Below are 24,483 nucleotides of genomic sequence, written 5' to 3'. Positions count from 1 at the left end.
ATGGGAGGGAAGTATACAGTGGTGTTCCCCAGGGGGCAATGTTGGGACCATTGCTCTTTTTGATATATATTAATGACCTGGACTTGGGTATAGAGGGTATAATTTCAAAGTTTGCAGATGACACAAAACTTGGAAATGGAGTAAACAATGTGGAGAATAGTAACAGACTTCAGGAGGACATGGACAGACTGGTGAAATGGGCAGACACATGGCAGATGAAATTTAATGCAGAGAAGTGTGAAGTGATACATTTTGGTAGGAAGAATGAGGAGAGGCAATATAAACTAACTGGTACAATTTTAAAGGGGGTGCAGGAACAAAGAGACCTGGGGGTGTATGTACACAAATCTTTGAAGGTGGCAGGACAAGTTGAGAAGGCTGTTAAAAAAGCATATGGGATTCTGGGCTTTATTAATAGAGGCATTGAGTACAAAAGCAAGGAAGTTATGCTAAACCTTTATAAAACACTGGTTAGACCTCAGCTGGAGTATTGTGGTCAATTCTGGGCACTACATTTTAGGAAGGATGTCAAGGCCTTAGAGAGGGTGCAGAAGAGATTTACTAGAATGGTACCAGGGATGAGGGACTTCAGTTATGTGGAGAGACTGGAGAAGCTGGGATTATTCTCCTTACAACAGAGAAGGTTAAGGGGAGATTTGATAGAGGTGTTCAAAATCATGAACGGTTTTGATAGAGTAAATAAGGAGAAACTGTTTCCAGTGGCAGGAGGGTCGGTAACCAGAGGACACAGATTTAAGGTGATCGGCAAAAGAACCAGAGGGGACATGAGGGGAAATGTTTTTACGCAGCAAGTTGTTATGATCTGGAATGCGCTGCCTGAATGGGCAGTGGAAGCAGATTCAATAATAACTTTCAAAAGGGAACTGGATAAATACTTGAAGGGGAAAAATTTGCAGGACTACGGGGAAAGGGCAAGGGGAGTGGGACCAATTGGATAGCTCTTTCAAAGAGCTGGCACAGGTACGATGGGCCGAATGAAATCCTTATGTTGTGCATCATACAATGAAAGACTTGCATTTATATATCACCGTTCATGACTCCAGGACCTGCCATAAGCTTCTCACAGCCAATGAAGTACTTTTAAAGTGTAATTTAGGAAACGCAGCAGCCAATTTGCGCACAGCAAGCTCCCACAGACAGCAATGAGATAATGACCAGATCATCTGTTTTTTTAGTGATGTTGGTTGAGGGATAAACATTGGCCCCAGGACACCGGGGAGAACTCCCCTGCTCTTCTTCGCTATGGAGACATTGGGGTTTATTCAGACTGATTTAAAATCTGTATTTTATTTGATCTCATGTTGAATCTCACTGTGGGGCAAGGCTCAGTTTGGTTTCTGTCCTGTTTAGCGGTGTATCTTGGTACCCAGTCCTCGCAGTGAGTCCCTGTGACCCGCAGGCGGCGCCCAGTGTCTCTGTGACCGGGGGAGGATGAAGGGTTTTGCGGGGCGGGGGTATCAGAGGGAGCGCCGCCTCCTCTCCAGCCTCTCCGTCCGCCCTGCTTCCAGATAAGGATTGTCAACAGCGCATCGTCAGAGAGAGCGAGAGCAATCCGGAATAACACCGGCAGTGATGTGTGCAAAGCAGCGATCACACCCGGAGCGGCAGCAATCCGGAACCCAGCCAGAGCTCGGTGCTTCCCGGCTCCTGGAGTGACCCCGACTCGGAACCCGGACCCGGACCCAGATCATCTGCAAAACTTCGAGGCAGAAATGACAGCGGCAACATTGTGAATATCGACCTGAGTGTTCGCCGCAGCCGGGAACCGGGATCAGACCCGGAGTAGGGTTAGAGGAGGAACCTGGATTAGACCCGGAGTGGGGTTAGAGGAGGAACCTGGATTAGACCCAGAGTGGGGTTAGAGGAGGAACTGGGATCAGACCCGGAGTAGGGTTAGAGGAGTAACCTGGATTAGACCCGGAGTAGGGTTAGAGGAGGAACCTGGATTAGACCCGGAGTGCGGTTAGAGGAGGAACTGGGATCAGACCCGGAGTAGGGTTAGAGGAGTAACCTGGATTAGACCCGGAGTAGGGTTAGAGGAGGAACCTGGATTAGACCCGGAGTGCGGTTAGAGGAGGAACTGGGATCAGACCCGGAGTAGGGTTAGAGGAGTAACCTGGATTAGACCCGGAGTAGGGTTAGAGGAGGAACCTGGATTAGACCCGGAGTGGGGTTAGAGGAGGAACTGGGATCAGACCCGGAGTAGGGTTAGAGGAGTAACCTGGATTAGACCCGGAGTAGGGTTAGAGGAGGAACCTGGATTAGACCCGGAGTGGGGTTAGAGGAGGAACTGGGATCAGACCCGGAGTAGGGTTAGAGGAGAAACCGGGATCAGACCCGAGTAGGGTTAGAGGAGCAACCAGGATCAGACCCAGAGTGGGGTTAGTGGAGGAACCTGGATTAGACCCGGAGTGGGGTTAGAGGAGGAACCTGGATTAGACCCAGAGTGGGGTTAGAGGAGTAACCGGGATCGGACCCAGAGTGGGGTTAGTGGAGGAACCTGGATTAGACGCGGAGTGGGGTTAGAGGAGAAACCGGGATCAGACCCGGAGTGGGGTTAGAGGAGAAACCAGGATCAGACCCGAGTAGGGTTAGAGGAGAAACCGGGATCAGACCCGGAGTAGGGTTAGAGGAGAAACCAGGATCAGACCTGGAGTGGAGTTAGAGGAGGAACTGGGATCAGATCTGGAGTAGCGTTAGAGGGGAACTGGGATCATACCAGGAGTAGGGTTAGAGGGGAACTGGGATCAGAGCCGGAGTAGGGTTAGGGGGAACCAGGAGTAGCGTTAGTGGGAACCCGGATCAGACCAGGAGTAGCATTAGGGGGAACCTGGATCAGACCAGGAGTAGCGTTAGGGGGAACCCGGATCAGAGCAGGAGTAGCATTAGGGGGAACCCGGATCAGAGCAGGAGTAGCGTTAGGGGGAACCCGGATCAGACCAGGAGTAGCATTAGGGGTAATCCGGATCAGACCAGGAGTAGCGTTAGAGGGGGACTGGGGTCAGACCAGGAGTAGCGTTAGGGGTAACCCGGATCAGACCAGGAGTAGCGTTAGAGGGGGAACCCGGATCAGACAAGGAGTAGCGTTAGAGGGGGACTGGGGTCAGACCAGGAGTAGCGTTAGGGGGGAACCCGGATCAGACCAGGAGTAGCGTTAGAGGGGGACTGGGATCAGACCAGGAGTAGCGTTAGAGGGGGACTGGGATCAGACCCGGAGTAGGGTTAGGGGGGGACTGGGATCAGACCAGGAGTAGCGTTAGAGGGGGACTGGGATCAGACCAGGAGTAGCGTTAGGGGGGAACCCGGATCAGACCCGGAGTAGCGTTAGGGGGAACTGGGATCAGACCAGGAGTAGCGTTAGGGGGGAACCCGGATCAGACCAGGAGTAGCGTTAGGGGGGAACCCGGATCAGACCCGGAGTAGCGTTAGGGGGGGACTGGGATCAGACCAGGTTGTTGACTAATTGGTCAATTAACGATTGATCGGTGCTGGAGGATTGATTTATTAATGATTGATTGGAACCAGATTATCGATTCCTCATCGCCGGATTACCGATTGACCAGAGCCGGATTATTAACTGATCGATGGATCACTGACTGATCGTTGTCGGATTATCGATTGAACATTTCCGGATTATTTGCAAACTCTGCTCGGCGGCCGGTCCCGGGTTATCGATTGCTGCCGATCAGCCCGCCCCTATTAACCGGGGTTTGGCGGAGTGAAGCCCTCCTCCTCCTCCTCCCTCAATCCCTGCAAACTCCCGTCTCCTCACCCTCCCTCCAAAAGGCTGCTGGATGTGGGGAAAGATGTGAATCAGATTTGGGCAGGCGGGGGGGAGGGGAGGGGGGCTCGGTTCATCCTCCCGGGAGATGGCGAGAGGATCCACGCTCAGGCTGGACCTGTCCAGCGATGTCCTGATACCAGACCCTGGACCGTACTCGGCCCCGGTGCTCGGCTCCATGCCCGGCTGCAGCCGCCTCCGACCCTCCTCGTACAGGGCGCTCCGCAGCGCCGTCTCCACCTTGGCCAGGATCGACGACTTCTACTGCGAGAAAATCGGCTCCGGCTTCTTCTCCGAGGTGTTCAAGGTACGAGGTTGTGACTCTGCCGATAACAGGTGTCCGGTAAGAGGCACTGTCTGACCCCCGAGACACCCTGTCTGACCCCCGAGACACCCTGTCTGATCCCCGAGACACCCTGTCTGACCCCCGAGACACCCTGTCTGATCCCCGAGACACCCTGTCTGATCCCCGAGACACCCTGTCTGATCCCCGAGACACCCTGTCTGATCCCCGAGACACTGTCTGATCCCCGAGACACACTGTCTGATCTCCGAGACACTGTCTGATCCCCGAGACACCCTGTCTGATCCCCGAGACACCCTGTCTGATCCCCGAAACACAGTCTGATCCCCACTGTCTGATCCCTGAGACACTGTCTGATCCCGACTGTTTGATCCCCGAGACATTGTCTGATCCCCGAAACACAGTCTGATCCCCGAAACACAGTCTGAATCCCACTGTCTGATCCCTGAGACACTGTCTGATCCCCACTGTCTGATACCCGAGACACCCTGTATGATCCCCGAGACACCCTGTCTGATCCCCACTGTCTGATACCCGAGACACCCTGTTTGATCCCCGAGACACTGTCTGATCCCCGAAACACAGTCTGATCCCCACTGTCTGATCCCTGAGACACTGATCCCCACTGTCTGATACCCGAGACACTGTCTGATCCCCACTGTCTGATCCCCGAGACACCCTGTATGATCCCCGAGACACCCTGTCTGATCCCCCCTGTCTGATCCCCACTGTGTGATCCCCGAGACACTGTCTGATCCCCGAGACACCCTGTCTGATCCCCACTGTCTGATCCCCAAGACACAGTCTGATCCCCACTGTCTGATCCCCGAGACACTGTCTGATCCCCGAGACACAGTCTGATCCCCACTGTCTGATCCCCAAGACACAGTCTGATCCCCACTGTCTGATCCCCGAGACACAGTCTGATCCCCACTGTCTGATCCCTGAGACACCCTGTCTGATCCCCGAGACACAGTCTGATCCCCACTGTCTAATCCCCGAGACACTCTCTGTTACCTGAGGTTGTGCCCATACATAGAATCATAGAAATTTACGACACAGAAGGAGGCCATTCGGCCCATCGTGTCCGTGCCGGCCGAAAAAGAGCTATCCAGCTTAATCCCATTTCCCAGCACTTGGTCCATAGCCCTGTAGGTTTCGGCACTTCAGGAGCACATCCAGGTACTTTTTAAATGAGTTGAGGGTTTCTGCCTCTACCACCCTTTCAGGCAGTGAGTTCCAGACCCCCACCACCCTCTGGGTGAAAAGATTTCTTTAAACCTATGTCCCCTGATCATTGACCCCTCTGCTAAGGGGAATAGGTCCTTCCTATCCACTCTATCTAGGCCCCTCATAATTTTATATATCCCAGTTAAATCTCCCCTCTGCCTCCTCTGTTCCAAGGAAAACAACCCCAGCCTATCCAATCTTTCCTCATAGCTAAAATTCTCCAGTCCTAGCAACATCCTTGCAAATTCTGCATGTACCCGAGGTTCTGTCCATACCTGAGGGGGTCTCTGCTACCTGAGGGGGTCTCTGCTCAGATGACACCAAAATCGTAAGTGTAGATAATTCTTTAGAAGACTAAAGGAAGCAGTAAAGGGATATTGATAAGATGGGGTTAAAAAGAGGGAGATGGAATTGAGTGTCAGTAAATGTGAGGGGATGACGGCATTAATTATACACTGAATGGGAGTCGGCTCAGTGCTGGGGAAGAGCAGAGGGATTTGGGGCTTCACAGGACATTAAAGGCAGCACCTCAGGTCGATAAAGTGGTAAAAATTGCTCATAGAATTCTAAGTTTTATCTCAGAGGCATAGAATATAAAATCCAAGAGGTAATGATGATCTGATATTAATCCTTAATAAGACCTCAGTTGGAGGACCGTGTGCACCACACTATAGGAAGGATATTGAGGCTTTAGTGATGGTACAGCACAGATTCACTGGGATGCTGCCTGGTATGAGGAAATACAAATAATGAAGGAAGATAATTGGGTCTTATTGTGGAGGAGGAATGGGATTCGGGTGTCGAGGTGGACAAATCACTAAAAGCTGGTGCACAGGTACAAAAACTAATCAAAAAGGCTAATAGAATGTTGGCCTTTATCTCAAGTGGGTTTGGAAAACAAAAGCGAGGAGGTGTTGCTTCAGTTGCACAGAGCCTTGGTCAGACCCCATTTAGAGAGACTGCATTCAGTTCTGGGCATCGCACCTCAGGAAGGATAAATTGGCTTTAGAAGATTCACCAGAATGATACAAGGTCTTAAAGAGTTAAGTTATCAGGACAGGCTGCATAAACCTGGCTTGTATTCCCTTGAGTTTAGAAGGTTGAAGGGTGATCGAATTGAGGTGTCTACAATGATTAAGGGATTCGATAGGGTAGATACAGAGAAGCCATTTCCTCAGGTGGGGGGAGTCCAGAACAAGGGGGCACAATCTTAAAATCAGAGCTCGGCCGTTCAGGAGTGAAATCAGGAAGCACTTTTTCACACAAAGGGGAGTGGAAATCTGGAACTCACTCCCACAAAAGGCTGTGGACGCTGGGGGTCAATTGGAAGTGTTCAAGACTGAGATCGATTGATTTTTGTTGGGTAAGGGTATCGAGGGATACGGATCAAGAGTGGGTAAATGGAGTTGAGGTTCACATCAGCCACGATGTCATGGAACAGACCTAAGGGGCTGAATGGCCTACTCCTGCTCCTATGTTTCTAGAACAATACGGATTACGGGGAAATATAATAGAAGTGTTTAAAATGATGGGACGGGGTAGATAATAGCAAACTGGTTCCAGTAGTTGAGGGGTCAAGAACAAGGGGGCCATAGATACAAGATTAAATGTAAGAGATTTAGAGCAGAGTTACATCGAAACTACAGCACAGAAACAGGCCATTCAGCCCAACTGGTCTATGCCGGCGTTTATGCTCCACACGAGCCTCCTCCCTCCCTACTTCATCTCACCCTATCAGCATATCCTTCTATTCCTTTCTCCCTTATGTGTTTATCCAACTTCCCCTTAAATGCATCTATTCTATTCGCCTCAACTGCTCCTTGTGGGAGCGAGTTCCACATTCTCACCACTCTCTGGGTGAAGAAGTTTCTCCTGAATTCCCGATTGGATTTATTAGTGACTATCTTAGATTTATGGCCCCTAGTTTTGGTCTCCCCCACAAGTGGAAACATTTTCTCCACGTCTACCCTATCGAACACCATCATTATCTTAAAAACCTCCTTCAGGTCACCCCCTCAGCCTTCTCCTTTCTAGAGAGTTCCAGCCTTTCCTGATAGTTATAACCTCTCAATTCGGCGATCATCCTAATACATTTTTTTTGCATCTTCTCCAGTGCCTCTATATCCTTTCTATGATATGGAGACCAGAGCTGTGCACTCAGAGGGCAGAAACTTCTTCACACACACAGTTTAAGTTGTAGAATTCACTTCCAGAGTTTGTTGCTTAAGCAGAAACTATGTCACCATTTTCTCCCCTCCTACCCACCCACCCACCCACTTAAGCAGAATACCAGCAACAGTAGCACCCACCAGCAAGAATCACCTTTTAGAGGTGCAGCCCCACCCCACTTCCACCTCCTTCTGCAGCAGCCCACCCCTACAGCCTCCCTCCTCCCCTTCCCCCTCTCGCTCTCTCTCCTTTCTGTCTAGAGAGACAGTTTCTCATTCATTTAATTCAACGAGGAAGCCCCTCTCGCAGCACCTATAACAACTCGGGGAGAGGCGGTTTCCTCATTTAGATGAAAAAAAAGGAAAAGATTAGACTGGAGAGGTGGATGAAGGGACAGGGATATGGGAACAGGGCGGGTAAATGTGATGGGGACCATTGCTTGCGTGGAGGGGAAACACCAACACGGACTGGTTGGACCGAATGGCCTGCTTTGCTGTCGGAAGTTCTACGTATTTCTATGTATTTACCTGAGGCATTGTCTTTGCCTGAGGGGCTGCCTGATACTAAAGTAATATGATCTGCTGACTGGTACCTGCAGTATTGTCCTTCACCAGAGGGTCCATCTGTGTCCGAGACATGCTGTGATAATCAGGATAAGGAAAAAACTTGCATTTATAGCATGCTTTTCACATCCTCAGGGCGTCCCAAAGCTCTTTACAGCCAATGAGGTGTTGTCCACCTGAGGTATTGTCCTGTCCACCTGAGGTACTGTCCTGTCCACCTGAGGTACTGTCCTGTCCACCTGAGGTATTGCCCAGAGTACCTGAGGTATTGTCCTGTCCACCTGAGGTATTGTCCTGTCCACCTGAGGTATTGTCCTGTCCACCTGAGGTATTGTCCTGTCCACCTGAGGTACTGTCCTGTCCACCTGAGGTATTGTCCTGTCCACCTGAGGTATTGTCCTGTCCACCTGAGGTATTGTCCTGTCCACCTGAGGTATTGTCCTGTCCACCTGAGGTATTGTCCTGTCCACCTGAGGTATTGTCCTGTCCACCTGAGGTATTGTCCTGTCCACCTGAGGTACTGTCCTGTCCACCTGAGGTACTGTCCTGTCCACCTGAGGTACTGTCCTGTCCACCTGAGGTACTGTCCTGTCCACCTGAGGTACTGTCCTGTCCACCTGAGGTACTGTCCTGTCCACCTGAGGTATTGCCCAGAGTACCTGAGGTATTGTCCTGTCCACCTGAGGTACTGTCCTGTCCACCTGAGGTATTGCCCAGAGTACCTGAGGTATTGTCCTGTCCACCTGAGGTATTGTCCTGTCCACCTGAGGTATTGTCCTGTCCACCTGAGGTACTGTCCTGTCCACCTGAGGTACTGTCCTGTCCACCTGAGGTATTGCCCAGAGTACCTGAGGTATTGTCCTGTCCACCTGAGGTACTGTCCTGTCCACCTGAGGTACTGTCCTGTCCACCTGAGGTATTGCCCAGAGTACCTGAGGTATTGTCCTGTCCACCTGAGGTACTGTCCTGTCCACCTGAGGTACTGTCCTGTCCACCTGAGGTATTGCCCAGAGTACCTGAGGTATTGTCCTGTCCACCTGAGGTACTGTCCTGTCCACCTGAGGTACTGTCCTGTCCACCTGAGGTACTGTCCTGTCCACCTGAGGTACTGTCCTGTCCACCTGAGGTACTGTCCTGTCCACCTGAGGTATTAGAATCATAGAATCATAGAAGTTTACAACATGGAAACAGGCCCTTCGGCCCAACATGTCCATGTCGCCCAGTTTATACCACTAAGCTAGTCCCAATTGCCTGCACTTGGCCCATATCCCTCTATACCCATCTTACCCATGTAACTGCCCAGAGTACCTGAGGTATTGTCCTGTATTCAAGGTACAATGTCTAGCTGAGGTATGGGGAGAAACTGTTTCCAATGGCAGGAGGGTCAGTGACAGTTTTTAGGTAATTGGCAAAAGAACCAGACAGATGAGGAGAAGTTTATTTACTCAGCGAGTTGTTATGATCTGGAATGCACTGCCTGAAAGGGTGGTGGAAGCAGATTCAATAATAACTTTCAAAGGGGAATTGGATAAATACTTGAAGGGAAAAAATTTGCAGGGCTCTGGTGAAAGAGCAAGGGGAATGGGACTAATTGGAATAGCTCTTTCAAAGAGCAGGCACAGGCACGATGGGCCGAATGGCCTCATTCTGCACTGTATGATTCTAAAAAGCTAAGAAAATCTCAAGTCCTCACAGGATGAAGAGACATCAACTCACAGCGAGGCACAGATTGCATGCTGCAAAATTCTGCAGACTGCACCTGCTCAGAATGTGGCCATGAGCTCAGTGTAAAAAAAAAACTCCGTCGAATCCCCGACTTTTGGGAAGAGGCTGCAGCCTTCAATTCAAAACCTCAGTCAAAGTGGTAAAGAGGCACAAAAGACGATTCGGTGGGTAAATAAAGGCCATGCTATTGTGAAATATGTATTTTGTTTTGTTTAAAACCTTTATTTTAAAATTTGAGTTGCAAATATTTTTCATAGAAGATTTTCGAGCGATTCTCTTGGTCCATCACCAAGGCTCTGACAAAACAAATCTGTGTGGTGGATTCTCTTGGAGTAAGAAAGAAATTAAAAGAACTTGCGTTTATGTGGCATCTTTCACGACCTCGGGATGTCCCAAAGCGGTTCATTGTGCTGGACTAACTCTTGACCTTTCCCCCCACCTCTCAATTCGTGAGGAGAAGGGCAGGTGAGACAGCTTGTTATGTTTGCGGGTCCTGTGACAGGGCGGTTTCACCCTGCTTTTATCACGTGGCCCCGAGGGTGATTAGAATTAAAAGGGGATCTTATGGGGAGTGGCTTGTGGGGCCCACGCCTCTCGACCAAAACCTCTGCTGCCCGTATCCTGACTCTCACCAAGTCACCGTTCACCCATCACCCCTGTGCTTGCTGACCTACGTTGGCTCCTGCGTGACCTCAGGAAGTCCCAAAGCGCTTTACAGCCAGTGAGGCACTTTTACCAAGTGTCGTCACTATTGTAATGTAGGAAACACGGCAGTCAATTTGTGCACAGGAAGGTCCCACAAACAGCAGTGTGGAACGGAATGTTGGCTTTTATTGCTAGGGGGATAGAATATAAAAACAGGGAGGTATTGCTGCAGTTATATAAGGTATTGGTGAGACCGCACCTGGAATACTGCATACAGTTTTGATGTCCATACTTAAGAAAAGACATACTTGCTCTCGAGGCAGTACAAAGAAGGTTCACTCGGTTAATCCCGGGGATGAGGGGGCGGACATATGAGGAGAGGTTGAGTAGATTGGGACTCTACTCATTGGAGTTCAGAAGAATGAGAGGCGATCTTATTGAAACATATAAGATTGTGAAGGGGCTTGATCGGGTGGATGCGGTAAGGATGTTCCCAAGGATGGGTGAAACTAGAACGAGGGGGCATAATCTTAGAATAAGGGGCTGCTCTTTCAAAACTGAGATGAGGAGAAACTTCTTCACTCAGAGGGTAGTAGGTCTGTGGAATTTGCTGCCCCAGGAAGCTGTGGAAGCTACATCATTAAATAAATTTAAAACAGAAAAAGACAGTTTCCTGGAAGTAAAGGGAATTAGGGGTTATGGGGAGCGGGCAGGAAATTGGACATGAAGCTGAGTTCGGATTGGTCAAGGCCCTGTGGGTGGCGGAGAGGGCCCAGGGGCTGAGTGGCCGGGTCCTGCTCCTACTTCTTGTGTTTTTTCGATTTGAGGTTAGGATCAGATCAGCCATGATCTTATTGAATGGCGAAGCAGGCTCGAGGGGCCGATTGGCCTACTCCTGCTCCTATTTCTTATGTTCTTAAATGACCAGATCATCTGTTTTTATTAATGATTGAGGGATAAATATTGGCCCAGGACACCAGGGAGATCTCCCCTGCTCTTCTTCAAAATAGCGGCAATGGGATCCTTTATATCAGCCTGAGTAGGCAGATAGGGCCTTGGTTTAATGTCTCATCCGAAAGATGGCACTTCTGACAGTGTAGTGCTCGCTCAGTACTGGCACTGGGAGTGACGGCTTAGAATTTGTACTCACGTCTCTGGAGGGGGACTTGAACTCATGACCTTCTGACGCAGAGATGAGAGTGCTACCCACTGCTGGCACCTTCTTCAGGTATAAAGTTAACCATCACCTGTTGATGAGAGGCAGCTGCAGCATCTATTGGAGTCTAGGAGATCTGTGACCCCCCCCCTCCCCTCTGCCCATATGCTGTGCTCTCAGCAGCGAGAGGAAGTGGGAGAGTACTGGTTAAGAGAAGAGGCCTCCAGAGGGGAGGAAACATCTGAACTTAAAAGATGATCGTTTCATGAGGGTGGTGCCATGAGGGGAGAGTAAGGAAGAGCGTTAGTTAGTTTTGATGCTTGCTGCGAAATCAGGCAGGTCACTCGTGCCCTTTGGCTCAAAGTAACCGTTCCCCTGACAGGCAGGCCTGGCGTCCTGGGCACCAATTCACACCAAGCAGGCCTGGCGTCCTGGGCACCAATTCACACCAAGCAAGCCTGGCGTCCTGGGCACCAATTCACACCAGGCAGGCCTGGCGTCCTGGGCACCAATTCACACCAGGCAGGCCTGGCGTCCTGGGCACCATTTCACACCAGGCAGGCCTGGCGTCCTGGGCACCAATTCACACCAAGCAAGCCTGGCGTCCTGGGCACCATTTCACACCAGGCAGGCCTGGCGTCCTGGGCACCAATTCACACCAGGCAGGCCTGGCGTCCTGGGCACCATTTCACACCAGGCAGGCCTGGCGTCCTGGGCACCAATTCACACCAAGCAAGCCTGGCGTCCTGGGCACCAATTCACACCAGGCAGGCCTGGCGTCCTGGGCACCAATTCACACCAGGCAGGCCTGGCGTCCTGGGCACCAATTCACACCAAGCAAGCCTGGCGTCCTGGGCACCAATTCACACCAGGCAGGCCTGGCGTCCTGGGCACCAATTCACACCAAGCAAGCCTGGCGTCCTGGGCACCAATTCACACCAAGCAAGCCTGGCGTCCTGGGCACCAATTCACACCAGGCAGGCCTGGCGTCCTGGGCACCTATCCACACCAAGCAGGCCTGGCGTCCTGGGCACCAATTCACACCAGGCAGGCCTGGCGTCCTGGGCACCAATTCGCACCAAGCTAGCCTGGCGTCCTGGGCACCAATTCACACCAAGCAAGCCTGGCGTCCTGGGCACCAATTCACACCAGGCAGGCCTGGCGTCCTGGGCACCAATTCACACCAAGCAAGCCTGGCGTCCTGGGCACCAATTCACACCAGGCAGGCCTGGCGTCCTGGGCACCAATTCACACCAGGCAGGCCTGGCGTCCTGGGCACCAATTCACACCAAGCAGGCCTGGCGTCCTGGGCACCAATTCACACCAAGCAGGCCTGGCGTCCTGGGCACCAATTCACACCAAGCAGGCCTGGCGTCCTGGGCACCAATTCAGGTCCTGGTGTTAATTTCCTCAGCTGTCAATTTGCTTCCACCAGAGCACGGATCTGATCAGATTACCCTGGGAGCTGCCTGCTCTCGCACACCTGATGCAGACGACCGGGGAAAAGGCTGAATCAGGCCTCCCGGAAGAGACGTTAAACCAAGGCCCCGTCTGCCCTTTCAGGTGGATGTAAAAGTTCCCACGGCCAGTGTTTCGAAGAGTTCTCCCCGGTGTTTATCCCTCAACCAACATCGTTAAAAACAGATTACCTGGTCATCATTTGAATGGCGGAGCGGGCCCAAAGGGCCAACTCTGCTCCTATTTTCTATTATCACATTGCTGTTTGTGGGAGCTTGCTGTGTGCAAATTAGCTGCTATGTTTCTGGCAGTGACTACAGTTCAGGAGTACTTCAATGGCCAGGACACCAGGGAGAACTCCCCTGCTTTTACTTTGAAATAGTGGCCATGGGATCTTTCACATCTACCTGAGGAGGCTGGATATTATGAGCAAGATATTGTGGTGACTTGAACCCACAACCGTCTGACTCAGAGGCGAGAGCGCTGCCCACTGAACCACACCTGACACTATTTCAGTGCCACTGAGTGGTGATTCTGTCATACTAGAGCGAGGGTTTAAAAAAAAGTCTCTCTCAACGTCCTTTCTCCTCACCCGCAGCTCCGTCCCCACCGACTCCGACCGTCTCCTGGTCAATACTTCGATATTATAGGAGTGCAGCTCGGAAGTTGGGGGGGGGGGGGAGGGAGGGAGGGGGACGGGGGAGGGAGGAGGGATGAGGAGGGAGCACGGATATGTCTCCCTTCCTCACCCGTGCTATATAGTACAAGGGCAGGTAAATGGAGTTAAGGTGCAGATCAGCCATGACCTGGTTAAATGGTGGAACCGGCTCGAGGGGCTGAATGGCCTCCTCCTGGTCGTATTTCACACCTCGCACAGGCTCCCAGACACCAGATTACCTCCATTTCCACCCCCCGCCCAGCCCGTGCAGGGGGCCTCCCGCCTGTTTCAGGCACGGTCCCAGGACATCTCTTTTTCTGCCTTCACCAATATGGCGGACGGTGCACTTTCTGCAGGCAATGAGGGCCTGCGTCCCATTCCTCCCGCCATATTGGATGCATTGGTCCCCGCTACGCGCCTGATAACCGGGCGCAGCACCATCGAATTTCTAGGCCTAAATCTTTCCATTGTGACCCCTGCAGACATTTGCTTGTGAAAAATAGTTTCTCAAGCACTGCCCACCACTCCCCCACTTTGTGTCAACCCTCTCCACCTCCACGCTGTCACACTCCGTGTTCCCTATGAGATCATGACCCCAACCCTCCCCCCAACCCTCTCCAGCCCTTTGCTTCGGAAAACAATTCTTTCCCCCTCTCTCTCTCTTGCGTTACCCACACCTATCACATCACCCCCTGTCGCTCGCTGACCTACATTGGCTCCCGGTCTGGCAACGCCTCGATTTTAAAATTCTCATCCTTGTTTTCAAATCCCTCCGTGGCCCTCCCCCCTCCCTATCTCTGTAACCTCCTCCAGCCCTCCAACCCTCCGAGATCTCTGCGCTCCTCCAGTTCTGGCCTCTTGCGCATCCCCGATTTTCATCATTCCACCATTGGTGGCCGTGCCTTCAGCTGCCTGGACCCTAAGCTCTGGAATTCCCTCCCTTAACTTCTCCACCTCTCTACCCCTCTCTCCTCCTTAAAGACAGTCCTTAAAACCTACCTCTTTGTCCAAGCTTTTGGTCACCTGTCCTAATATCTCCTTATGTGGCTCGGTGTTAAATTTTACTTGATAATCGTTCCTGTGAAGCACCTTGGGACGTTTTACTACGTTAAAGGCGCTATATAAATGCAAGTTGTTGTTCTTGTTGTTGTATTAGAGCTCCCCCTGACCCACCCACTTGATCATCGAGTGCGCGCACAGGGGGATGAGGCAGGGATACCCAACATGGACCCTTAACTTTCAACACAGGAATGTGTGGAGCACAGAGCAGCTAAACACCTCCACTGGGACTTGAAAGGGCTGGGAGGGACCGGGATGGGCCGTCACAGGGACTGGGAGGGCCGGGGAGGAACCGCGGCCGGGGATGGGCCGGGGCCGGGACTGGGACTGGGAGGGGCCGGGAGGGGCTGACTGGCTTTTTTGAGGTACAGTGTCGTGAGATTCTAATTACTGCTTTAAGACCAAGTCATTAAACTCAACCTTTAAACCGAAACACAATAAACTGCAGGCTGTGAGAGGTGATTTACTTGTGATTTAATCCCTATTAACTCGGAGCTGTAATCTGCTCCACAGTCTGAGGTAGAAGAGGGGTCATTTGAGTTCATTTCAACAGTTCTGTGGAAGAAGGAATGTTGCATGCCTCTTTTTAAAAAAAAAATTGGCTGTGTTTTATTAAACCATAAAATATAACACACTGCACCAGGATATAGACAGAATGGAGAGGCATCATTAACCCTGAGTTATAACACACTGCACTAGGGTAGCACAGAAGGAGGCCATTCGGCCCATCGTGCCTGTGCTGGCTCTTTGAAAGAGATATCCAATTAGTCCCACTCTCCTGCTCTTTCCCCATAGCCCTGCAATTGTTTTCCTTTTACAGTCTTTATCCAGTTCCCTATTGAAAGTTACTATTGAATCTGCTTTCAGGCAGTGCAGTGTAGACAGGTGACCGGTTATAGATGTGTTTATATTGTTTCACCATTGACTCCCTCCCCTCTGCACGTATCTTCATATGATAAACACTCCAGTGTTATTGGCTGATGGAGGAGCATTGGGCACATGTTGGACACTGCCCGTATCCTAACTCGCACCAAGTCCCGTTCACCCATCACCCCCTGTCACTCGCTGACCTACATTGGCTCCCGGTCCGGGAACGCCTCGATTTTAAAATTCTTATCCTGGTTTTCAAATCCATCCATGGCCTCGCCCCCTCCCTGCCTCTGTAACCTCCTCCAGCCCTACAACCCTCCGAGATCTCTGCGCTCCTCCAGTTCTTGTCTCTCGCGCATCCCTGGTTTTCTTCGCCCCACCATTGGCGGCCGTGCCTTCAGCTGCCTAGGCCCTAAGCTCTGGAATTCCCTCCCTAAACCTCTCCACCTCTCTTCCTCTCTTTCTCCTCCTTTAAGACGCTCCTTAAAATCTACCTCTTTGACCAAGCTTTTGGTCACCTGTCCTAATGTCTCCTTATGTGGCTTGGTGTTCAATTTTGTTTGATAATCGCTCCTATGAAACGCCTTGGGATGTTTTACTACGTTAAAGGCGCTATATAAATGCAGGTTGTTGTTGTTGCAAATGGGAGGGAGATATTGGGTTTCCAAGAGTGTTGTATGGGGGCTGACTGCAGAATGGACTGCAGCCAATCTCCAACAGATGTTATAACCTGGTGTTGTAAGATTCCTTACATTTGTCCACCCCAGTCCATCACCGGCATCTCCACCTCAATCTCCGACAGAGTAGAGCTCGGGCTCGAAGTTGTAAGGACATGTTCTCCCGTTGGTTTGAGCAGCTTAACGGTATGGACAAGCAGTTTCGAATGCCCTTTGAACCCTCAACGAGGGTTCCTGGAAGTGACACTCCCTTTAATAGTTGTAAACAATTTTACAACACCAAGTTATAGTCCAGCAATTTTATTTGAAATTCACAAGCTTTCGGAGGCTTCCTCCTTCCTCAGGTGAATGTGGAAATTTAATAGCACAGAGGTGGAGACGAGCGTATTGGATGCTGTGGGATGAGAGGGTGGAGAAAGTTCTGGTTTGTTTGCTAACCAGGCCCGATGGGGCTCTCTGTAACTGGTTGTTTTGTCCCACTCGCTATTGTCTTGTTTGATGTGAATGTTACTGTAACCTGATCCCCCTCCTTGGAAACCCATTCCACCTGCTTATTAAGGTCTCATTGTCCTTGGAGAAAGGATGTGGAGATGCCGGTGATGGACTGGGGTTGACAATTGTAAACAATTTTACAACACCAAGTTATAGTCCAACTATTTTATTTGAAAATCACAAGCTTTCAGAGGCTTCCTCCTTCCTCAGGTGAATGTGGAAATGAAATCCTCGAACCTATCGCATTTATAAATCACAGAACAATAGCTGGTGGTTACAGATAGTCTTTCCAACTGCCCGTTGCCAAGGCAATCAGAGTGTTCAGACAGAGAGGTGTCACCTACAGGGCCACCGAATATACAAATACCAAAAAAAAACAGAGAGAGAGAGAGGCAGAAACATCCGGAAGGAAGAGAAAGACACCAAATGACCCGTTATATTAAAAACGGATAGCTTTTGTTCGCTGGTGGGGTTACGTGTAGCGTGATATGAACCCAAGATCCCGGTTGAGGCCGTCCTCATGGGTGCGGAACTTGGCTATCAATTTCTGCTCGACGATTTTGCGTTGTCGTGTGTCTCGAAGGCCTTGGAGAAAGGCAGTGGAAGTGTGTGTGAGGGATTGGCATTGGCTGGCCGTTAATAATTCAGCACTCTCATGGGCAAGGAGGGTAGAAGAAAATGAATAAGTAAACAGCAGAGGGAGCGAGACGGAGACAGAGAGTGCAGGCGGAGGAGCCAGACAGTCACGCAGAGAGAGAGAGAGAGACGGCAGGATAGAGACAAAGAGTCATGCCGCAGGCACAGATAGCAAGAGAGGTGGAAACACGAGGACTTAGAAACTGGACCTTGTTGCTCCTGTTTCATAGGCATCAAACGGGCACAACAAGGAACGATTTCGGGGATCAATGCCCCGCGCCTGAAAGATGTCCAACCCAATATTGGGTCGGGCGATTTTTTTTTCCCCCCCCCTGCCTAAAAACAGGCATTAGCTTCCCTTGGGTATGCAAATGAGGGCCCTAACTCCTGGTTTAGGGTCCCTTGCCGAAGTTGGATGTGACAGGCTGGAGCCGAACTCCGGCCTGCTCTGCTCGAGATTCTTCAATGTTCGTTGGTCGACCGCCACCAAAAGGTAAAGTGGGGAAGCTTTTAGAAACGATAATCCGGGACATAATTAACAGTCACTTGGACGAGCGTGGATTGATTAGGGAAAGCCAGCACGGATTTGTTAAAGGCAAATCGTGTTTAACTAAACTGATAGAGTTTTTTGATGAGGTAACAGAGAGGGTAGATGAGGGCAATGCAGTTGATGTGGTGTATACGGACTTTTAAAAGGCGTTTGATAAAGTGCCGCAGGGTAGGCTTATCATCAAGATTGCGGCCCATGGAATAAAGAGGGCAGTAGCAACATGGATACAGAATTGGCTAAGGGACAGGAAACAGAGAGTAGTGTTGAACGGTTGTTTTTCGGACTGGAGGGAGGTGTACAGTGGTGTTCCCCAGGGGTCAGTGCCGGGACCACTGCTTTCCTTGACTTGGACTTGGGTGTACAGGGCACAATTTCCAAATTTGCAAATGACACAAAACTTGGAGGTGTAGTAAACAGTGAGGAGGATAGTGATAGACTTCAAGAGGATTAAGACAGGCTGGTGGCATGGGCAGATGAAATTTAACGCAGAGAAATGTGAGGTGATACATTTTGGTAGGAAGAATGAGGAGAGGCTATATAAACTAAAGGGTACAATTCTAAAAGGGGTACAGGAACAGAGAGATCTGGGGGTTTATGTGCACAAATCGTTGAAGGTGGCAGGGCAGGTTGAGAAAGTGGTTAAAAAAGCATACAGGATCCTGGGATTTATAAATTAAGTACAATAAATAGAGAACAAAAGCAAGGAAGTTATGGAGTATTGTGTCCAGTTCTGGGCGCCACACTTTAGGAAAGATGTGAAGACCTTAGAGAGGGTACAGAAAAGATTTACTAGAATGATTCCAGGGATGAGGGACTTTAGTTACGTGGATAGACTGGAGAAGCTGGGTTAGACAGAGTAGATAGAGAGAAACTGTTCCCATTGGCGGAAGGGTCAAGAACCAGAGGACATAGATTTAAGGTGATTGGCAAAAGAACCAAAGGTGACCTGAGGAAAAACTTTTTTACACAGCGAGTGGTTAGGATCTGGAATGCACTGCCCGAGGGGGTGGTGGAGGCAGATTCAATCATGGCCTTCAAAAGGGAACTGGATAAGTACTTGCAAGGAAAAAAATGTGCAGGGCTACGGGGATAGGGCGGGGGGAGTGGGACTGGCTGGATTGCTCTTGCATAGAGCCGGCGCGGACTCGATGGGCCGAATGGCCTCCTTCCGTGCTGTAACCATTCTATGATTCTATAATCGTTACTGTGGAGCCAGGAGGAGCGGGAGTTCTCCCCGACACCACAGTATCTCGCTCGGCCCCCCCCCCTGCCCCCTACGACCCCCGTTGCCCCTCCACACACACACCCCACCCCACTCCCCGAGATTTAGCTTTGAGCTGCTGCGGTGACTGGCCTTCAAATTCCCTCCATCAGAAGGGCGAGATGCCTGCGGAGGCTCAACGGGCACCCAATTAATATCAACCCGGCCCAATTTGGGGCCGGCCTCGGGCTCTGCTGGGTTCAGGCCCACACTGCTGACTTGGCGCACAGAAACCAGGCGCCGACCAGCTATGCCCCCGATGGTGCGGATGGTGTAGTGGTTATGTTACTGGACTAGTGACCCAGACAATTAAGAGTTCAAATCCCACTGTGGGCAGTTTAAGAAATTGAATTCAATTTTGAAAAATCTGGAAATAAAAAGCTGGAATCAGTAAAAGTGACCGTGAAGCTGTCGGATTGTCGTAAAAACCCAACTGGTTCACTGATGTCCTTTAGGAGAAGGAAACCAGCCGTCCTTACCCGGTCTGGGCCCATTTGTGACTGTATTCCCCACATCAAGACGGTTGACTCTTAACTGCCTTAATTAAAGGTTAATTATTTATTAAATGGTCAGTTGCACTGACTGAACGATGAGGTCCTGTGACATTGAGATAGACAGCCAGTGTTCGTCTCATCCTCCAGCCCTTTGCCAGATGTCTGTTGATTAATTTATTGCGGGGATCTTAAATTTTTAAACTGCGGCAGCATTTTGCAGGTTTGATGTAGAGGAGCGGCCAGGCGATTGTTTCTGAGCACGGAGCTGTACCGGACCCTGCGTCTGCTGTGATCCACAGGGAGCCAGGGACCGGTGTAGGCAGGTGGGCTGCTGCTCTTCTCCATTCATAGAATCATAGAATGGTTACAGCACAGAAAGAGGCCATTCGGCCCAACGAGCCTGTGCCGGCTCTTTGTGAGAGCAATCCCAGCTAGTCCCACTCCCCCGCCCTTTCCCCGTAGCCCTGCAAGTTTTTTCCCTTCAAATATTTATCCAATTCCTTTGTGAAAGCCACAATTGAATCTGCCTCCACCAACCCCACGGGCAGCGCATTCCAGATCGTAACTACTCGCTGCCTAAAAATGTTTTTCCTCATGTCGCCTTTGATTCTTTTGCCAATCACCTTAAGTCTGTGTCCTCTGGTTCTCGACCCTTCCGCCAATGGGAACAGTTTCTCTTTGTTCAAGGGGTAGGAACAACCGTTTGGGGATAAGAGGCGTGGGGGACGGTTTAATTGTAGCTCAGCTCACCTGCTGTACAATGAAAAGGTGGGAATGCGGACAGTGTAATGATACATCAGTTTACAGGTGGATGTTTAGATGTTGAAGAAGAAGAAAGAAAGAAAGGCTTGCATTTATAGAGCACCTTTCTCGACCTCAGGACGTCCCAAAGTGTTTTGAAGTATAGTCACTGTTGTAAAGTATTCGAAGAGCAGGGTCCTCGATGTCCTGGGCAATATTTATCCCTCAACCAACAACACTAAAACAGATTATCTGCTCGTTATCTTATTGCTGTTTGTGGAATCTTGCTGTGCACAAAGTGGTTGTCATGTTTCCTATATTATAAATGTACGGAATCTTACAACACCATGTTATAGTCCAACAGTTTTATTTGAAAATCACAAGCTTTCTCCTTCGTCAGGTGAAGTGTGGGACTCCTTGAAAGTTACCGCATTTATAGTCAGAGAACAATACCTGGTGATTACAGATAATCTTTCCAACTGCCCGTTGTCAAGGCAATCAAAATGTTCAGACAGAGAGACATTACATACAGGACCACCGAATATACAAACGGCCAGAACAAAAGACAGAGAGAGGGAGAGAGAGAAACATCCGAAAGGAAGAGAAAGAGAGAGAATGACCCGTTGTATTAAAAACAGATAACTTTTTTTTGCTGGTGGGGTTACGTGTAGCGTGACATGAACCCAAGATCCCGGTTGAGGCCGTCCTCATGGGTGCGGAACTTGGCTATCAATTTCTGCTCGATGATTTTGCGTTGTCGTGTGTCTCGAAGGCCGCCTTGGAGAACGGCCTTATATTATATTAGAAGAACCTATATTATAACAGGTACTACACTTCAAAAGTACTTAATTGGCTGAAAAGTGCTTTGGGACATCTTGCGGTCATGAAAGGTGCCATATAAATGCAAGTTCTTTCTTTAAAAAGCTCCCCCTGCAGTGCTCTGGCTCAGTGCAGCTCACCCCTCCCGCTCAGTGCAGCTCACCACTCCCACTCCCTGCACCTCACAGAACGAACACACCCCATGAGTCGGGCCCCTGATTCAGATCTCCATTGTACTCATTCCATCGGTCGAAGAACAGGGGTATCGTGTCCTTTCAGAAGGTGGCTTTCCTTCAGTCCGTGACTCGCTGCTGGACATTGGGAGGCAGCCTTCGTCTAATCTGACCCTTGCACCGTGTGTGGAAACAGTCGGACCTGCTAAAGACCTGCTTCATTGGTCCTATTATAGGAGTTGCTGTGTTTTACAGAGTCACCCACATCCGTTACGTTACAAAGACCATCTCTGTAACATTTCTGACCTCTGCCCCTTTCTCTTTTCCCTCCCCCCTCTACCAAAATCCTAATCTCCACCTTTATTATCTCAAGCTCTCTAACACTCCAAGTCACACACCATCCCGACTTGGACATATATCGGCCGTTCCTTCATCGTTGCTGGGTCAAAATCCTGGAACTCCCTTCCTAACAGCACTGTGGGAGAACCTTCACCACACGGACTGCAGCGGTTCAAGAAGGCGGCTCACCACCACCTTCTCAAGGGCAATTAGGGATGGGCAATAAATGCCGGCCTCGCCAGCGACGCCCACATCCCAAGAATGAATATAAAAAAGCCTACCAAGACTACCTACTTCTATCTCCATAACATCACCCGTCTCCGCCTCTGCCTCAGCTCATCTGCTGCTGAAACCCTCATCCATGCCTTTGTTACCTCCAGACTGGGCTATTCCAATGCTCTCCTGGCCGGCCTCCCATCTTCCACCCTCCGTAAACTTGAGCTCATCGAAAACTCTGCTGCCCGTATCCTAACTCGCATCAAGTCCTGTTCACCCATCATCCTGTGCTCGCTGACCTACATTGGTTCCTGGTCCAGGAACACCTTGATTTTAAAATTCTCATCCTTGTTTTCAAATTCCACCATGGCCTCACTCCTACATACTCCTCCAGCCCTACAACCCTCTGAGATCTCTGCGCTCCTCCAATTCTTGCCTCTTGCGCATCCCCGATTTTAATCGATCCACCATTGGCGGCCGTGCCTTCAGCTGCATAGGCTCTAAGCTCTGGAATTCCCTCCCTAAACCTCTCCACCTCTCTACCTCTCCTCCTTTAAGACGCTCCTTAAAACCTACCTCTTTGACCGAGCTATTTGTCACCTGTCCTAGTATCTCCTTATATGGCTCGGTGTCAAATTTTGTTTGATAATCACTCCTGTGAAGCACCTTGGGATGTTTTGCTATGTTGAAGGTGCTATATAAATGCAAGTTGTTGTTGTGTAATCTGACCCTTCCATTGTGCTGGACTTGCTAAAGACATTTCACTGGTTCTGTTAAAGGAGAAGCTGCGTTTTACTGAGTCACCACATCCGTTCCGTTACCAAGATCACTCTCTTCCACTTCTGTAACATCGCTGACCTCCACCTTTATCTCTCTCCCTTCCCCCACTGCCAAAATCCTAAACCCTGCCTTTACCACCTCGCCTTAACCTCTCTAGTGCGCTCTTGGCCATTCTCCCACCATATTGTAGTGTCTGCTGTGGCTCACTGGGTAGCACGCTCATCTGCTGAGACAGAAGGTCGTGGGTTCAAGTCCCACTCCAGAGACTTGAGCACATAATCCAGGCTGACACTCCCAGTGCCAATACTGAGGGAGTGCTGCACTGTCAGTGGAGTACTTTCAGATGAAATGTTAAACTGAGGCCCCGTCTGTCCTCTCAGGTGGACATAAAAGATCCCATGGCCACAATTTTGAGCAGGGGAGTTCTCCCCGGTGTCCTAGACAATATATATATCTCAGTTGACATCACTAAAACAGATTATCTGGTGATTATCACGTTGCTGTTTGTGGGATCTTGCTGTGCGCAAATTGGCTGCTGCGTTTCCTACATTACAACAGTGACTATACTTCAAAATTACTTCATTGGCTGTAAAGTGCTTTGGGATGTCCTGAGGATGTGAAAGGTGCAATATAAATGCAAGTTTTCTTCCTTTCACCATCCACATTATACAACTCGTTTAGAACGGCCGTCTGTGCAAGACGCCTGTCCCCAGCTTCCTTCTGGCCAGTGATTTTAAATATTGTATGGGGCACATTGGCTCTTTGTTGTTGGGGCAGAGATGAATGTTATCTCCAGGACAGCGGGCAAAAGCTGAACAGTGAAGCGTCAAGATGGATGAATAAACTAAAGTGATGTTAGATGGGGATCAGGGAGTATGTTTACAGCACTTTCCCTCAGGAATTGGTGAGGTAGAGTCCATGATAGGGGAGAGTGTACATGGGCTGTGGGAGGAGATTAAATGGGTGGGTAGAGTCCATGATAGGGGAGAGTGTACATGGGCTGTGGGAGGAGATTAAATGGGTGGGGAGAGTCCATGATAGGGGAGAGTGTACATGGGCTGTGGGAGGAGATTAAATGGGTGGGGAGAGTCCATGATAGGGGAGAGTGTACATGGGCTGTGGGAGGAGATTAAATGGGTGGGTAGAGTCCATGATCGGGGAGAGTGTACATGGGCTGTGGGAGGAGATTAAATGGGTGGGTAGAGTCCATGATAGGGGAGAGTGTACATGGGCTGTGGGAGGAGATTAAATGGGTGGGTAGAGTCCATGATAGGGGAGAGTGTACATGGGCTGTGGGAGGAGATTAAACGGGTGGGTAGAGTCCATGATAGGGGAGAGTGTACATGGGCTGTGGGAGGAGATTAAATGGGTGGGTAGAGTCCATGATAGGGGAGAGTGTACATGAGCTGTGGGAGGAGATTAAATGGGTGGGGAGAGTCCATGATAGGGGAGAGTGTACATGGGCTGTGGGAGGAGATTAAATGGGTGGGTAGAGTCCATGATAGGGTACGATCATCAGGTATCTCAGTAGGAAACTTTCTAAGCTCTCACCAAGTGGTCAGCTAAGTTGCAGCAATCAGAGAATGGAGCTCGGAGTTCCTGCCATTCCCTGCCATCAAGTTCCAGGTACCTACTGCCACAGGCTCAGAGTCTACCCTTGCTATAA

At 50.2% G+C, this 24,483-nt stretch overlaps 3 protein-coding genes across 4 annotated transcripts in view; 2 read left to right on the top strand and 1 right to left on the bottom strand.

The window, feature by feature from the left end:
• LOC137320706 (polymeric immunoglobulin receptor-like) overlaps positions 1 to 24,483 on the top strand; it is a 788,493-nt gene that overhangs the window by 55,659 nt on the left and 708,351 nt on the right. The gene's annotated exons all lie outside the window — the stretch shown is intronic.
• The window catches only part of LOC137320705 (dual specificity testis-specific protein kinase 1-like), a 119,830-nt gene continuing 96,904 nt past the window's right edge, over positions 1,558 to 24,483 (top strand). Inside the window, exon 1 of the mRNA XM_067982401.1 lies at positions 1,558 to 4,109. Within this exon, the coding sequence (XP_067838502.1) occupies positions 3,891 to 4,109 (219 nt within the window). The 5' untranslated portion in view covers positions 1,558 to 3,890. The remainder of the gene's footprint in view (positions 4,110 to 24,483) is intronic.
• On the bottom strand, positions 8,192 to 9,359 carry LOC137320370 (autotransporter adhesin BpaC-like). Its single transcript, XM_067982072.1, has 2 exons — positions 9,356 to 9,359; positions 8,192 to 9,210 (listed from the first exon to the last, which is right to left on the bottom strand). Exons 1-2 carry the CDS (start codon positions 9,357 to 9,359, stop codon positions 8,192 to 8,194), a joined length of 1,023 nt encoding a protein of 340 aa, XP_067838173.1.

This window comes from Heptranchias perlo, chromosome 4, assembly GCF_035084215.1.
Source record: "Heptranchias perlo isolate sHepPer1 chromosome 4, sHepPer1.hap1, whole genome shotgun sequence".
NCBI lineage: Eukaryota > Metazoa > Chordata > Chondrichthyes > Hexanchiformes > Hexanchidae > Heptranchias > Heptranchias perlo.
Note: the sequence above shows the minus strand (reverse complement) of the source record. Positions and strands in the feature narration are given on the sequence as shown.